Genomic DNA, 17,235 nt, shown 5'->3' with positions numbered 1-17,235 from the left:
TCTTTTAAAACTTTTTTGCATATAATAAAAGGAATTTTTTTTAGTTTAGTGTAAGATCGAAATACATGTATATTTTACCTCGTGAACACCAAAAGTTTATATTTAGAAATGTACCTTTTGGTGCTAACTCGGAGAAATATATTCCGATCTAACACTGAACTTAACAAATATCCTCTATGTATTTAGGCTATGGACAACAAAACAGATGTAAAAAATGTTTCATAAAATGCATACAAATTACTCAAGCACTTATAAAAAAGGCCAGCTTGGACAAAATGGCTAGCTTGGGATTGTGTGTCTGCATTGCTTGCTTGTTATATCGGATTCAGGGTTTATTCTTGTTTATTTTAATGTCTCAGTTATCAAATATTGCATATTGCATATTTATTGATTCAGGCATGACCTCTGCACGAGAGTGCATTGCATGTCAATGGAATGCAAAGAACAGTTCGTTAGAAGACAACTGTTTGGGAGCTCCTTTCAAAAAAAAAAATCAGCCGTGTGTCAGGATGCTGGAGGTGGTCAACGTATTGGGTGTCAGGTACTTCATCTATGTTGTCTATAAAAAACAAATAATTTGATGAAAATGTTGTTGTTGTTGATGATGATGATGATGATGGTGGTGGTGATGATGATGATGCTGGTGATGATAATGATGGTGATGATTATGGTGATGATGATGATGGTAATGATGATGGTGATGGTGGTGGTGATGATGATGATGATGATGCTGGTGATGGTGATGATGATGGTGATGATGATGATGATGATGATGATGATGATGATGATAATGATGGGGAAAAATAACACTTATTCACAGTTTTTTATGTATGCATATGCATGCAATCAAATGGCTTGTTATTTATTATACCAATACAAACATTTGATTAAAATATGAGGAATCACACTTACAGCACTTGGTACAAATCCAGATTCGTTCTTGAAAGGAAGTTGTCAATCTAGCTTTTGTTAACCTTTGATGGTTCTATCAGGTGCTCATTTGTGACTGACAGAAATCAATAGCCAGCGTAAGTGAATTCAAATAAACGTTTATTACAGATGACATGTGTGTTTTAAAAATAATTGTACGTAAATCATTAGAAAAATGTTCATATCCAAAAGTTTTGCAAAATACAAGACTCTTGCATACATGCTGGGCGTTTCTGTAATTTTGCATACGCTCAAAATTATCTGTGATGGGGGTGCCTGATGAATCGCGTGCTCCAAAATTGTGGTTTACCATTTAAAATAATGGTACAATATGTAAGAATATGCAGGAAGATGTATCTGGCATGTGTTTGCGTTTCAGATCGGACTACCGATCTCTCGGGTACCTGCGCATAGGGCGTTAACGGGCGTTTCTCGGGACGGATATTCCGATCCAGAACGCAACATATGACAGATATCACTATACCTGGTGATCCATCCATCCGTCCGTCCGAGCAAACATTTTGGGTTCATGTGACTATTGGAACAATAAGAAACAGTAAATTTCCTTTGATCCTATCTATTCCGTAAAATTTATATTGCTTTTTGAACAATAGAATAGTCACATAAAACAAAATGTTAGAATGTCCGTCCTCCGTCCGTCCGTCTGTAGAAAATATCTGGTCATTCATGAATTTTAGTATACATCGATAAAACTAAGGATAAATAAGAATTAAAAACCTTTCGTGTTTTGATCTTAAAAATATATTTTTTATTTGTGAACATGGGACATTGACAATACTTGAACATGTAAAAACAAAGAAAGTACACAAATGTAGATTTATATATACAAAGGTGTGTAAATATGTATATTTAATTATTGTCTATCACAAATGGGGGCAGTTTCAGGAACAGCTTTGACGTATTCTAAGAAATGCATACTTAAGGTAATGCAAGGTCAACAGAAATATCGTTGCTAATTTTGGAAATCAGTTTGCTATTTATTCAAAGTTAATCGTTGTCTTTATCTTCTAAGTATATTCCTATTAATAATAGTTGAATATATTTTGATGCAAAACATGCTTTGTTTAGCTTGTGTATTTCCAAATTTCATGTATTTGTAATTACATGTTAAGAGATCGCTTAAGATATAACATTCTGTCGGGTGAAAAGGGCAATTAAATATATCATGGACATATTTTCATGAACATAACATAATGGGAAGAAAGTGTGATTTACTATAATCCAATAATTGAATATATCTATTATAATCTAGCTATTTTAAAGGCTTTCTCCAGCGATTATTGTAAATTAAGATGAACTTTACACTGTGAAAAAGTCAAACCTTGTATAATAGCTTTAAGTTAACAAACTCGTGGTGCGCATTGGCATATACTGCAATTATTTACGTACTTTCGCCTAACCTTTAGGTATTGCTTTGCTTCAAACCAAATTGATATTTTGCCCATAAATAGAGAACGTAGTTATAAAACCAGCAAAAACACATTGTAGGTCACAAAATGCCACTACTGATGGATTGCCTTATCAAAACCTGCTGTAACCTTGTTGGCATCTATGTAATTTGTAATTATTCAAGGTAAAAGAGAGTACCGATTTACGCTTTTAAGACCTTTTTTTGAAAACATTTTAAAATGTCTAACATATAACTACAAAACCTAGAATAATATCTTTCCTGTTAATTAATGTATTGTTCTTTTCAATGATTATAGTGAATGGTCCAATACAGTTGGTACGTTATACTAAAAGTCAAAGTCAAATATTTTATTGGCAACATACCTAAAATAATATTTTTTTATAATATTTATTATCATAATAAACCTCGAAATAATTATATTTGATTTTTTGTTGGTTAGTGAGATACATGATACGATATGAAATTTTCTTTACATAGCAAATAATAAATTGTTCTGGGGAAAATATTATCATAGCATCATATAAATTTCCAATTTTCCATACAAAACCAGTAAGAACTCTTTTTTTCAAGAAATACCGGTATATTCATTAGAACATTTCAATAATACATTTCTACATTTTTTAGATTAATCAATATTTGAATTATTTATGGAATATGTGCCCATTGTAGACCAGTTCACTTTAATAAAGTCATGTTTTCAGTGCAAATGTATATGTGTTGCTGTCACTAATATTTAAATAGCTTAAAAAAAAAGAAAAAAAGAGTAAGTCTACCTCTACACCTTATGATCAAATTGAGACAAATGCGTAATGACTGTCACATCTGGTTAAATTTTGTTTAAGATATTAGTTAGATATGACTGTTATTTGTTGTAAAAAAGCTATTGTTTATACATGTATTGTTACATTTTATTATGTATAACCTTGTTGTTAGCTTGTATATTTAATAGAATATTTATCTTTTAGTTTCTCATCATTATTTTATACAATTTATTCATGAAATTTGGGGGAAATGTCTAGTATCTGCCATATAAAATGTAGGAAATGTGTCGTTATCTATTCATACATTCATTAATGAGCCGTGTCATGACAAAACCAACATAATGGGTTTGCGACCAGCATGGATCCAGACCAGCCTGCGCATCCGCGCATTCTGATCAGGATCCATGCTGTTCGCTTACCAACCCTATTACAAGTAGGGAAACTGATAGTGAACAGCATGGATCCTGATCAGACTGCGCGGAAGCGCAGGCTGGTCTGGATCCATGCTGGTCGCAAACCCATTATGTTGATTTTGTCGTGACACGGCTCAATTTTTATGACAAGAAACTGTGCTTAAAGGTCATTTGTTTCAGTGTTAGTGAACATGTTAGTTAGTGAACCGATTAGCAACAAATAGTCTCTTGTAAAAGCACTTGGTCTCACATATAATACCGGTTATTATCATGGACTAAGCCTTTGAAAAAAGAAGAAAAAAAGGAACTTGTGTACAACCAATAATGTGCCTCTTTTAAATGTGTCTGACTCTGTCAGTCTTTAAAACCACATGTTCAATTTCATGCATTCCTTTTATGAAAGGAAATAAAGCTTGTAATTCATTAATAAGTGAATTACATTAAAAAATCATCATCTCGACAAATGAAACTTTCTTCTGAAATTAGGTTTATAATAGTTGCGATTGCAATACATGCATATTGTAATTGTTACATGTTAGATTTGTCAAGGAATAGAGAACTTGTGTCGTCATAAAATGTAATTCAAAAAGTCCTCGTTTAAATTATTTGTCCCTATTGTCCGTTTTATGGGATTCAATGGGCAGGATATAAATAGGTTGCACACTTCGTTAATGCGAGCGAAATGGTTGAGAACTTGACTCAATAACCACCGTCTCATTAAAGTTTGAAACGTTCGGTCTATTTAGGTTCTGTTTGTCCATGCAAAATATATGACATATATTTGGTTTTAGGTGTCACCTGCCTAGAACCTGATTTTGACAAAGTTATTGTTGGTATTAAAATGGATGGCCATGTTTATATTTGAGATTAAATAACTTGCTATTCTGTTCGGGTTTTCTACTTTTAACTCTAATCTGTAAAAGTTTTAACATTTGCCGTTCATTAAAATTTTATTTCTTATATACCAAATAAAGGTTTAATACACAAAAAGTGTCTTGTTTAAGCATGTCCTGGTTTTACCGACACACTTAATAATGCGTCTGTCTACGATTTGTAACTAAAAATAGGCGATCAAGGTAAAACATTTCTATATTCGTCGCATGCAATAAACTGTTTGCCAGGTCTAGCAATAAATTACTTGATACCATAATATCATGAACAAAAGAATCACAATCAAAGTCATTAACATCTATTTTTGTCCTGTCTATCTATTGATCAACTTTATTTTTGTATAGCTGTACATATAAGGAAAGGCATCCAGTTAAAAGAGAAATCTCTGTCAGTTATATACCTAGTTTATATTTTCTAAAAGCTTCCGTTTTCCCTACATACAAGTAATTTTGCTTTGGCATGCTCTAACAAATATCTACTTTGGAAAATAAATTTAAAAATTGTCAAAAGTGTTAAATGGTAATCACATTGTGACAAATTACAATATAAGAGATGCCTTGTCATTTATGGAAAATATTCGTTTATTTTACTACCAACGAGACAGAAAGACAGTATAAAATAAAGAGCTTATATAAAAGAACCAGCTAGGAAACTTAGCCCATATCTCTTGTCCGATTTCTGAGATGTTACTTAGCTACGAGTAAATTAAAAATCTCTTGTCTTATATCTGTACATTGTGTATATAATCATAATTTGTTTCCAGCAGAAAGCAAGACTGGGATTTAACCATTTAACTTAACAAGGAAGAGTCCTAAGCATAATTTGTCTTTTATATGCAAACATATGATTTGTTTCCATAAAATAAATGAAACAGAACAGAGCATTTAACATAGTATTATCATATGATGTTAACTATTAAATAAGTCTAAAAATAAATTATGTGTCTAAAAATAAATTACTTATGTCTTAAATGTCATAAAAACCTACTATTCATAAATTTGATACCACCAATTTTTTATACGATCTTTTAATCTTCAGTATTATGAATATAAGTGGATTAATAATGTCTATATAAAAAATAAAACTTTTAACACGTGAAAGACTTTTCGGTTTTAATAACAGCAACACTGTAAAAGTCTTAAAGTGATTCATTGTTTTCAACAGCAGTACCATTTTCTAAGTTCACTTCAGCTTAACTGGTAGAAGAAAACTCCGGCTCTCCTGATTTATTTTATAAATAAACGGGCACCCATGAAGAACCACAACTATTATTCCATCAGCGATTTGCATGCAGATAGTTCACTGGAACGGGAGATTATTTATTAAGTTCCTGCTGAGATTGTACCAGTGGCGATCACTCGTTATATAATCCCTATACATACATATAATTTGGTCCCTAGTGAGGCGGTTAATTCAGTTTTCCCCCTTTTTGAATGCTTTAGAATGTTAACAGTTAAAACTTAATTATATATAAATACTGTGACACTTATTTTCGTATATAGTTCAAGATTATGTCTGCGGCAAGATTATTTTGCATATCTTTATTTGCAAAAGTAGACAATCAACGAATTTATGAATCCATGAAAATATCCTTTGTGAAAACAACAACAACAAAAACAACAGAAACAACAACAAAACAAAAACAGCAGAAAAATACGACAATGTGTAAATTGACAGACAGATTTTGAGAGCATGAACGGTTACATGCATTAATTACAGCCATCGAAGTCTAAACACAAGTTTTATATACAGGTGATTGGTGAATTGTTGTTGTTTTTCAATGCTTGTTCCAATTAGTTGATTTCGTTTTACGGATTCCACTACTTAATGAATTATATATTTGAGTTAATACTTGGTGTACTCAAAGATTTTAGCCGTGCATGGTGGTATTGAAGCACATTTTTTACATTTTGTTCAATTCCTTTCCTTCGTTTCAATACATTAAATACAGTTCTAACTGCGTCATGTATCACGAGGTCGAAATTTTAAATGGTATCACGTGTGCAAAATTATTCTGACGGGAACAATCGACATAACCCTCGCCAATTTAGACGGAAAGGCATCCAAATGGAACAAACTAGTTTGCCGCATTAGTACAGATTCATTTATTCAGCCTCACTAATTTATCGGTTGCTTATTTCGATCCAATTTCAGAAGCCTTTGCAATTTTAGGATTTAATAACATCCTGGTGTGTACTGTAACCAGAACATCTCTTTTGTACTCTTGAATAAAATTGGGAAATTAAGAAAGTCTTTTCTTTAGTGTTTTAAGGTAATAAAATCAGGAAAATTGTTACTAACGTGGAGGAAAAGAATAAAATTGCATCTACAAAATCGATTTCAATTCACGAATGATTAGAGCGAATATTACATTATGAAATATAACAACATAATATTACTTATTTTACAAATTCTCATACGATAAAGAGGTCTTCTTTTTTTTTATCTTAAACCCCACATTGTTAAAGAAGTTCTATATCTATCACAAATGTGTAATTGAATTTTATTGCCAATAACTAAAATTTTGAAAAATTAATGTCAACAATGTTCCATTGTTTTTATATTCACTCTAAAACTGCGATAAGATTTAGAAAGCCATCATTCGCCAATGTCTGAGAATAAATATGTATCTGCATCAATGCATTACATATTGATTTATTGAAACAATAAAAATTCTAAAGGTTTACTACGCTACACACCCATCAAATTGTTGTTTTATACATTCATGTACACGAGAGATGTACGAGGGTTGTCCCAAAATGTCGTAGACTACATTATTTTCTCTTCAACCTGACGTCATAACTTAATAAAATTTACCAGCTATCTTCCTTGGTCATTTGTTAATTTACCTACTGAAAGTCAATAGCCAATATATTAGGTAACGCTTTTTATCAGGGTTTTATATTTAACAGTACAACATACCCGGAGCACGATAAAATATTAGTCAGTGTTGAGAGCATGCTTCTTAAAATAATGCCTTAAACTTCTAGCATAATAATAATTATGGGAAATTCATTCATGTGGAATTACATCATTCATTTTTACGTCATATCACCAACAGACGTTTATGTTACGTTAATTAAAAAAAGTCTGTAGCATAATACGTAACAGCAGTGCTATTTTGAAAATGCCCAAAATGGCGACGTCATATGAAAATGCGGCGCAGCGCAATGTCATTGAATACTGTGTTAAGTTGAAGAAGCGTCCAGCGTTAATTGACAACATGGAGAACATTATATTTTATAAAGATAATGCACCTTGCCATACATCTCAGGAGACACAGATTGAACTTGATGTGATAGGTTTTCAGAGACTTCCGTACGCCCTAAGTCTTTGCAGTGTTTCCTTATTTGAAATCACAATTACGAGGTCACAGGTTCGAAAACTTCAGCGAACTCCGCTAGGAAACTCAACTCTGCGAGTGTTGAATACATTGAAGCAGGACTGTTTTGAAAACGTTTATGATAAATGGGTTGCCCAACACTGACAGTGCATGGCGAAACACGTGAATACTTTGAAAAACATTTTTAAAAATTTTATAACGTCATGACGTTTATGGCGGTGTGCACCGGGTATGTATAGGTAGCATTCTTTAAATTTTGATAACTTTGTCAATTTTTGAGGTATTTTGATTTTATTTCGCATAGACACACATAAAAGGTGTATTGAATTTCCCCTAGCTGGAGGACTCTATTGTATTATAATTGATTGAGTAACAGACTTTGTCTACGATATTTTGGGACAACCCTCGTATGCATGACATGGTTAAGAAACAATACGTATTTTATAGCCTTTCAACAACAACAATTACAACATCCCTTCCTTGATTTGTCCATGTACTATTCTTAGTATCTGCCCGGTGCCTTCCTGGGTTCAGGGTCGGTGCTAAGGTGTTGTTGGAGTTTATTTGGATCTGCATTCATAGAATGTAATATTGTTGTTCTTATACTTTCTATTACAACGAACACCATTGCTAAGAATGGTTAAGTTAATATTTCTTAATACACTTGTTACTATATATAGTAACAAAATTGCCTATGATTTCAACTGATTATGAGTGTCACGTGACCTATTATGAGTTTGCGGCCCGGGGCCGAGAACTAGTTATCAGCCCGCAGAACATGTGCACAAACTGAAACAATGACGTCACATTTAACGTCATCAAACAGTTAACTGTAAAAGTGAAAGTAGGTTGTCAGCACGCATCGCTTTATTTTTATTATGAGACCTTAAGCGTATTTAGTACAAACACATTTTTGTTACTATTGAAATTTTAAGAAATAATACGACAAATTCATTCCGAAAAAAATGAAAATAAAACTTGCTTCTTGGTTCTACTGCTTTGAACACACAAACAGAAAACATCTCTGTACAGTACAGAACAGTAGAAGAGTAGACAAGAATTTCAACGAAAGAACTTCAAAGTCTATTTGTTTTGATTATGTTTTTGTTATTTTTTTTTAATGCTACTATTAGATCTACCAAGTGTATTAAAGACATTAATACACGTCAGCGTAGGGCCGGAAGGTGATAATCGGCCCTGAATGAATAATGGCCCTCGGGCTAAAGCCCTCGGGTCCATTATTCATTTTGGACACTACCCTCATTTGTTTAAAAGGAAAGGATAAAAACAATTACATTTATATACAAGTCATGTATAAAGCTTAACTGTTGGAAGAAAACCTCATGTCTGCCTCCTTGCATTATTTCAGGCACGAACGGGCACCTGAGTAACAAATGTTCCGTGAGTAAGCTGGATAGCTTTCTCACACGAAAGACTCCATAGTTCCTAAAATGACTACGGTGAGGGTCAAGTGGTTTGAAGTCGTCGACATGAACCACTTCGCCATGGAACCCTCCTTTAAACTATATAAATTAAGTTTTTTAGCATATATAGAAATTAAGAAAAAATAACACGTTGAGAGCCCTCATATTAATATGTCTACCGGAAGCATACTGTTAATAAATACACAAACATAAACATACAGGAATTTGCAAAAAATATGTAATGACGATACTGTCTCCTACGAAGCATTTCATCACCACCAATGTTCTGTAATTGTTTGATTTAGAGGTTTGCTCAAAGTTCGTCTGAGAACCACTTTTGTTAACATGACATGCAGTAATAGTTGGTAATGTGTAACTTTTTTTCTCAATGTCGTGCATTTTAATTAAGCGAGGCATGCTACGATTTACGACAGACATACAGTATATTTTTCAGGAAAAACGATTTGGTGTATATTCTTCTCATTTTAAGTGGGCGTTTTTTCCCGGGAACATGTACGTTTAAATGTTTGTTTTATGTTATTCTTATATATTTTAACGTTTGCGTATGTTAATCGGAAACCTTACCAAATATAAACTTTTCTTGTTTGGAATTTATTATTGATCCAATTAAATGCAGTAAAATAACATTTTCTCTTGCAATTTTATGGTGACTTCTTTGCCTGAATTCGTGTTAGCAAAACATGTATATTCTATTTACGGAATATTTCAAGATATAAACAGATCAGTAATTATCGTCTGCTAACTGAAACGTTTACCAGTTTATTTGTTTGGTTTTTACAGTGAAATTGTCACCATCGTACTGTCGTACTGTTACCATCGTACTGTCGTGCTGTCACCATCGTACTGTCGTATTGTTACCATCGTATTGTCGTACTGTTACCATCGTACTGTCGTATTGTTACCACCGTATTGTCGTACTGTTACCATCGTACTGTCGTATTGTTACCACCGTATTGTCGTACTGTTACCATCGTACTGTCGTACTGTTACTATCGTACTGTCGTACTGTTACCATAGTACTGTCGTATTGTTACCATCGTACTGTCGTACTGTTACCATAGTACTGTCGTATTGTTACCATCGTATTGTCGTACTGTTACCATCGTACTGTCGTACTGTTACCATAGTACATGTATTGTCATATTGTCACCATCGTATACTGAACAAATTAATTTGTCCCATTGCTGGATATTCAGTTATCGTTGATCTATTATTTATGAATTTCGAATTTGGAAGCCTTTGTATTTATGTCCTTTAACAACATTTGACTACTTAAAAACTAGTTTTATGTTTTTATGCTTGATTTTTAAGCAACTAACAGATAACTAAAGTTCTTCAATCAAATCATATACTCGTGATTTTTTTGTTTTCTTATCGTTTCATACACTTATATTTTATATTGTATTAAACGATGATTGTCTGTGAAAAGGGAAATTTAAATAATTCTGATAAGCTATTGTATTTATTAATTTCCGTTTTTAACTGTTCTTTAATGATATTGTTATGTGTTATATGATATATCTAGTATACGGATGTGAAAATGCTAAATTGCTCTGTTTTGGAACAGTCCATTCAAAGTTTATGGGGGTTTCAATATGAAATTACAACATTTGTACATAATATGATCAGGCTGGCTGAATGAAGGTTTATTTACTCTTAGTTCCAACAGGTGCAGGGTTTACATTGCAACGGAAATGACGTGACTAAACCCAGAATGCAATTCTCCAAAAACACAAACAAACAAACAAAACAACTCTCTTCATTTTAAACTATATTTCAGGGAAGTTGAATATATGTTATCAATATGTTTTTATTTCCTCTAATAATTGAAGAGCATAATATATAAAAATACAGTAAAACCCAGATATTTACATGAATTGAAAACAACAAGGTTTTTAAAATGGGACTTTTACATATAATGAAATAAATCTTGGATGTTTTTTATTACATGATATTCTAAAACTTTCAAAGGAGAATGAACAATTTTCATAGATGTATAGTCTGAAGATGTAGAAACACATGATGGTTAAACTACAAGATCTATGAAAACAAGTGACGTTTAAACTACTACGTAGATGGAACTACATGTAACACTGTTCTATTGACTAAAATTAAAGACCGTTTGAATGTGAATACAACGCGCCACTTATTCCTCTTAAAGTGACTCCTTTTTGATTAGCCCCTTTTTTACAGTTTACGAGGGAATAAATTAAAGAGACATTATGCCTCAGAAACGAATATATTTAATTAACGATTTTAGATATTCCTTTATATCGTATAAATAATCATTTTAGAGAATGTTATATGATTATCTTCGGAGCCCCTAAGGTGACATTTTCCACCCTTTATTTACCTAATTACGAAATATTAATTCGTAAAAACGAAATATTGTTTCGTAAAAACGAAAAACATTCCCCTCCATATTCGTTTCACTAATGAGTTAAATTTCGTGTCAAGAATCGTTCAATTCATTAATGAATATTCATTTGTACTTCCGAACATTTAAAATATTTAAAGTCTGCAAGCTTTACTTTTAAAATAATTTCACAAATACCTTTGAAACACTACATGCACATCCGTTTCAGAGTTCTGACATTTCAATTTCCACCTGCGTTGATTTTTTGTGTCGACCAGGTATTTCACCGTCGTTGTTCTGTGTTGATACTTTGTGTCGACCGGGTATTTCACCGTCGCTGTTCTGTGGTGATGCTATGTGTCGGCCGGGTATTTCACCGTCGCTGTTCTGTGTTGATACTATGTGCCGGTCTGGTATTTCACCGTCGCTGTTCTGTGTTGATACTATGTGCCGGCCGCGTATTTCATCGTCGCTGTTCTGTGTTAAAACCTTTCGTCGGCCCGAGATTTCCCTGTCATTGTGTCGGTCAGACATATTCAAAGTTTCATTAATAGTGTTGTTTTGTTTTTGCCCTGGCATGTTGATAATATGTATGGCCGTTGGATAGTTTTGTTGTTCTTGCATTTCAGAAATAATAACGCTGTTACCTGGCACTGGTCTGTGGAAGACAAACGACATAAAAGTTATATTAAGACAAATTGAAGACTATGTACGCCTTTCAAGTTTATATTGTTTGTGAGCAATTAGGTATATTCTTGATATCTGTATACAGGTATTGTATGTTAACATTGTTTCCTTATCTCTTGACTTGCAAGGAAATTTCAAAATGTAAAATTGATTAAATTCACATGTTAATCTGTCCAGTCATACATATTCATATAGGATATTACAACAAAATATTACTATTTCAGTCTATGTCAAGATAGCATCTGTTTATTGCGCATGCATATGGCCCTGGTTTGATGTGGTAAACCTGACATTTAAAAAACCACACCTAAAGTTTCATTATTTTCCATGTTGCCATGGTTTTTCTTTTAGATCTTATCTAGACCAGATATTAATTCGAACACATTTGACCTAATTTTTGCTCATTTTGATTACAACGGAAATGACCTCTATTAGTTTTGCGGTCATTAGGTTAAAGGTCAAGGTCACAGTGGCCTTAAATGTCAGAATGGTTTCTGCTGATTATCTTAAAAAGTATTCATCACAAAGTCTTCATATTTCATATAGTGATTGGTAGATGATTCCTATTGATTTTGGGGTCACTAGGTTAAAGGTCAAGATCACAGGGGCCTTAATTGTCAGAATGGTTTTCGCTCATGATCTTGAAAAGTATTCATCACAAAGTCTTCATATTTCACATTGATATTGGGGTCATTAGATCAAAGGTCAAGGTCACAGGGGCCTTGAATGGTAGTATGATTTCCACTTCTTATCTTTGTTACTATTTATCACAGTCTTTATATTTAACATATTGATTGGTCATAACTATTAGATGACCCCTATTGATTTTGGGGTCACAAGGTCAAAGGTCAAGGTCACAGGGTCTTGAATGGTAGTATGATTTCAGCTCATTATCTTAAAAGATAATTATCACAAAGTCTTCATATTTCACATAGTGATTGGTCATAACAAGCAGATGACCCGTATGGACCTTTCCGGTTTTCGTAGCGGAACATTTAGCCACACCTTTTCCATTCATTGCTAGGTCAACTGCTCACAAACAGTATCACAAACATAACTATGTGTTCTTTTGTGCAAACCAGGTCAACCAGTGACTATAGAGTATTATCTCAGTGTAGCAATTGGATAACAAGTTAGCCAATTTACATAAAACTGTAAACACTGGAAATGTCCATTGCTTTTGGGGTCATTAGTTCAATGGTCATGGACACAGGGGTCTTCAATGTCAGAAAGGTTTCCGCTTATTGAAAACTATTTACACAAAGTCTTCGTTATTTTTCTTTTTACCATAATTGAACACCTCCATGTGCCCATTTATGGCAAGTTTCTATAACAAAATAACCAATAATAAGAGTCAAGGGCTAGAAAGGGGGGCATATGTGTCGTTCGACATTTTTTGTTTAAATCAGCTGCGAAATAACGCCACATGTGTCAGAAATAAGTAGATTTGTGCTTTAGTCAGATTGGTATCATCCATTTAACACTGATTAAACATATTGAATGTTGCTTAAAAAGATGACTATTGTATTTTTTCCAGATGGGGCATAATGATGTCCCAGATTTCATGTAGTGTTGACGTTTTGTCATATACAAAATGTTCCTCAACGGGATTTGTAAAATCTTATATCCGCGGTGTTGTGGTTAAGGGGCAGCTTAGGTCTTTCTCCACCAGTAACGATGGAAAGTCGCCATATGACCTGTATATTGTTGTTGCGAAGTAAAACCCAACACAAATAATCCTAAAAATCCATTTTTTATTGTGTCCGTATATGCAAATAAGGGCTTTTAATTAGTTAATCACCTTTCTGACCCTTGAATTGTAATTTCAATACTAAACAAGCATTTAGGAAATAAATATCCATGAAATAAAAAATATACTCACCGTCTTTTAAAGATATATAATACAACACCTCCAAGCACTGCAATAAGCAACAGCCCAAAAAACCCATTCGTATTTATAGTAGGTACTGAAAAACAACACATATATATACATCAATTTGCTTAAACATATAAAAGAACTACAAAAATGTTTTCTCTCATATATGTAAATACCGGTATATATTAATGTACACAGAAATTCGACTGGAACATTGGTTTTTAAAATGCAATATGGGGTTTAATTTATACACATTTATTTTAGTTCGATAGTTTTGGAAGCTATAAGCTTATTGAAACACTCTCGAATCCGTTTCTGGAACCAACCAGTACTAAGCAATGAATGTAAAGTTTCTTGCTCAAGGTAACAACGGCTTGCCCCTGACAGGGTTTGAACCCACGCGGTCAGCAATCCTTAGATTACTAGTAATCCTTAGATTACTAGTCCGACGTGTTAACCACTCGGTCACGCCGCCAATTTGATAGATCGCTTTTAACATTGCAGCATAAGTATTAAGTAATGTTTTATAAACTGCGTGATTTTTATCGTAATTACACTAATATATTTTAATTTCATAAATCGGGAAACTTTCCTTTAGCTAATGAAAATAGAACCGTTCGTGAGATGTTTACAAAATCTATAAATTATAAATTTTCAAACCCTAAGAACGTTATGATTCCAACGCATTTCTACTAATTACTGCATGAGTCTTTTGTGAAAAATGGCTGTTTTCATTGAAAAGTCTCCCGTTATGAGTTCAAATTGTTAGGAAACTATAAAAACTGCTTCAATACTAATCAAACTTGCTGCATCATTTCCTTTGTAACGACATGCTCAGTCTTAAATTTCCTGTTACCATGGCAACGAGGGATCATCTCAAAATTGCCAAAATTTTGCTTTAATTTTTTCCATAAAAATTGATATCAAAGTGCTGCAACTTCTCAATGGATTGAGATAGAGTCAAAAGCTTTTCAGCGTTGCTTACACGTTACCTTATGATCGACCTGGGGTTATTTTTAGCCACTCACATGTCCAAAATGTTCTTGGCGATGAGGGGGACTGCCGCCCCCCTTCAAACCCCCCTTAAACAGAAGGGGGCTTCTGGCAACCCCTGATGTATCTTTTGGATAGGGTAGGGGGCGGCGCCGAAAAAGTGGTCACTTTTTTAAACAACATTTCTCAAATAAAAACAAGTGTTGGTGGCTTAAATAAAGCATTTTCTAACCATTTGAGACAACAAATACACGGGAGTGGAACCCCATATGTATCTCAAAAATGAGCATCGGTATAAATTATGTGAATTTCCGCTGCACCAGATGTGAAGAATAACACCAGATGTGACTGTAAAAATAGGTCAATCGCAGGGTAAGTTTTCATATTTTTAAACATTTATATAAAATTCCATCCTTTTTTTTAAAGAAAATCGAAATGTGATTCTACCTTCCTGACTCTCCTCTATATTATCTATTTTTGTTTTAGATTTCTATGCAGTCTTCATCGAGATATTCTTTCCGTCGTGGGTTCTGGTGTATCCAAAACATGCAATGTGAATGAAGAAAATGTCACTAAACGGACTCAAAAAAGAGAGATTTTACGAAATATCACTACAGACCGATGCTTAACATTCAGACAAATTCTGATTTAAACATGAGGTTTGGCTACAAACGAAGGAATCGCTGCTCAGAATTGCATTTGAGCTCCATATGTGCTGAAGAAATCCATATGTGCATTATATAAAAAATAACAACATAATTACGCATCACTTTCATAAAGCAATCTATAATTTATTCTATTGTGTATCATTCTGTAACAAAAACATTAATTAAAAACATTATTATTAGACACATATTTTCACTAGATGACCTTTAATAACATAATATCCATATAGAAATAAATAAAAGACATTCTGCATACGAAAGGTTTTAAAAATACGTAGATATGGTGGGAAGGCCTTGCTTATTTTTATTTATTGACGTCATGTATACTGCAATCATTCCCTTTTTATGCTGTCATGCATTAATTAATTAACGAATTATTCACTCGACTGCACTGTTTGCTTAGTAGGGGAGTAATGTGAAGCGTGTTTAAATTTGTTATGACGCTGTGAGAAAGTAAGTGATCAACTTTTTGAAAAAGAAACGTTGCATATTTATTTTCCACATCAAGGAACGTCCTAATATTTACATGGTTCACTTCATGACCATAGTCGCAATTATGGGTGTTTGCCTTTTTGACTTATTATATGCCTGCTCTGTAACTGATATGAATTTTAAAATCCATCTTTTGGCATGCCATTAAAAATGCTGATGAAACTGCGGTAAGCGTTTCCCCGGCGCGTCCCAATTATTTACAGCAATGCTTTTCTGTGTCTTTGGTCATCCAACCAATCAGGAACACCCAACATACTTCTGATTGGCTCATATGGCGTGGGGTTTACAATATTGGTCATTGACACGTTACATAAAAAGTAACCGAGGTTCCGAGTGGGGAATTAAATTAATGAAGAGAAGCCAATTATAAATTGATTTTTTTTTTTATTTTATTTTCATTTCTGTTTATCATGCGATAAAACAGTTATAATATATCGAACTCGACTGTTATGTAGAAATATCATAACCTGGGGTGGCATCTCGTGTTATCCTGACGGACAATGTTCTCGGCCCATATTCTGTAAAGAAAAACCTTTGATGTCGCACCAGGCCATGATATTTCCACATAACAATCTGTCGTTATAACTTTAACTTGTGGAATATTAAAGTGATAGATATTTTTATGAATGTAAACATAATTATAGAAACATATTATATGACACGATAGCTTTACGAAGTTCTTTTTGACGTCTTATCTGTGATACGCAGGCTTCATAACCTCTGATCCCCTTTCAAAATTCCATTTTATTTAGTTCCGCCCATTGTTTTCTCGTTTAGGGCACACGCATTTTTTTACTTGGGGACCATACGCCGCTTTTCATGGAATGGCACGGAAGTGTCACATTGAAGGTTCCATGATAACCGCCGTATGAACACATCTGCGGATGTTTCTAAATTTTACTATTTCATGTTTAAATGTTGAATTCTGCTTAAGCCGGTGCTAGGGGGCGT

The 17,235-nt window shown here is 33.4% G+C and overlaps 1 protein-coding gene across 1 annotated transcript; it reads right to left on the bottom strand.

Annotated features, from left to right (window-relative positions):
- Nucleotides 1-10,997: 10,997 nt before the first annotated feature.
- Nucleotides 10,998-16,555, bottom strand: LOC132727091 (uncharacterized). The gene is made up of 3 exons (XM_060712501.1): nt 16,486-16,555; nt 14,141-14,225; nt 10,998-12,229 (listed from the first exon to the last, which is right to left on the bottom strand). Exons 1-3 carry the CDS (start codon nt 16,553-16,555, stop codon nt 11,797-11,799), a joined length of 588 nt encoding a protein of 195 aa, XP_060568484.1. The 3' UTR covers nt 10,998-11,796.
- Between the last annotated feature and the right edge of the window lie 680 nt (nt 16,556-17,235).

Source organism: Ruditapes philippinarum, unplaced genomic scaffold, assembly GCF_026571515.1.
Source record: "Ruditapes philippinarum isolate M1 unplaced genomic scaffold, ASM2657151v2 ctg2574_1_1_1_1, whole genome shotgun sequence".
NCBI lineage: Eukaryota > Metazoa > Mollusca > Bivalvia > Venerida > Veneridae > Ruditapes > Ruditapes philippinarum.
Note: the sequence above shows the minus strand (reverse complement) of the source record. Positions and strands in the feature narration are given on the sequence as shown.

What these genes read in the sequence shown, in the direction of transcription:
- LOC132727091 (XM_060712501.1), bottom strand. Translation starts at nt 16,555, where the DNA reads ATGAGCCAATCAGAAGTATGTTGGGTGTTCCTGATTGGTTGGATGACC. An exon ending in AGACACAGAAAAGCATTGCT is followed by an intron (nt 14,226 to 16,485) that starts GTAAATAATTGG and finishes GTTGTTTTTCAG; the next exon opens with TACCTACTATAAATACGAAT. An exon ending in TTATATATCTTTAAAAGACG is followed by an intron (nt 12,230 to 14,140) that starts GTGAGTATATTT and finishes TGTCTTCCACAG; the next exon opens with ACCAGTGCCAGGTAACAGCG.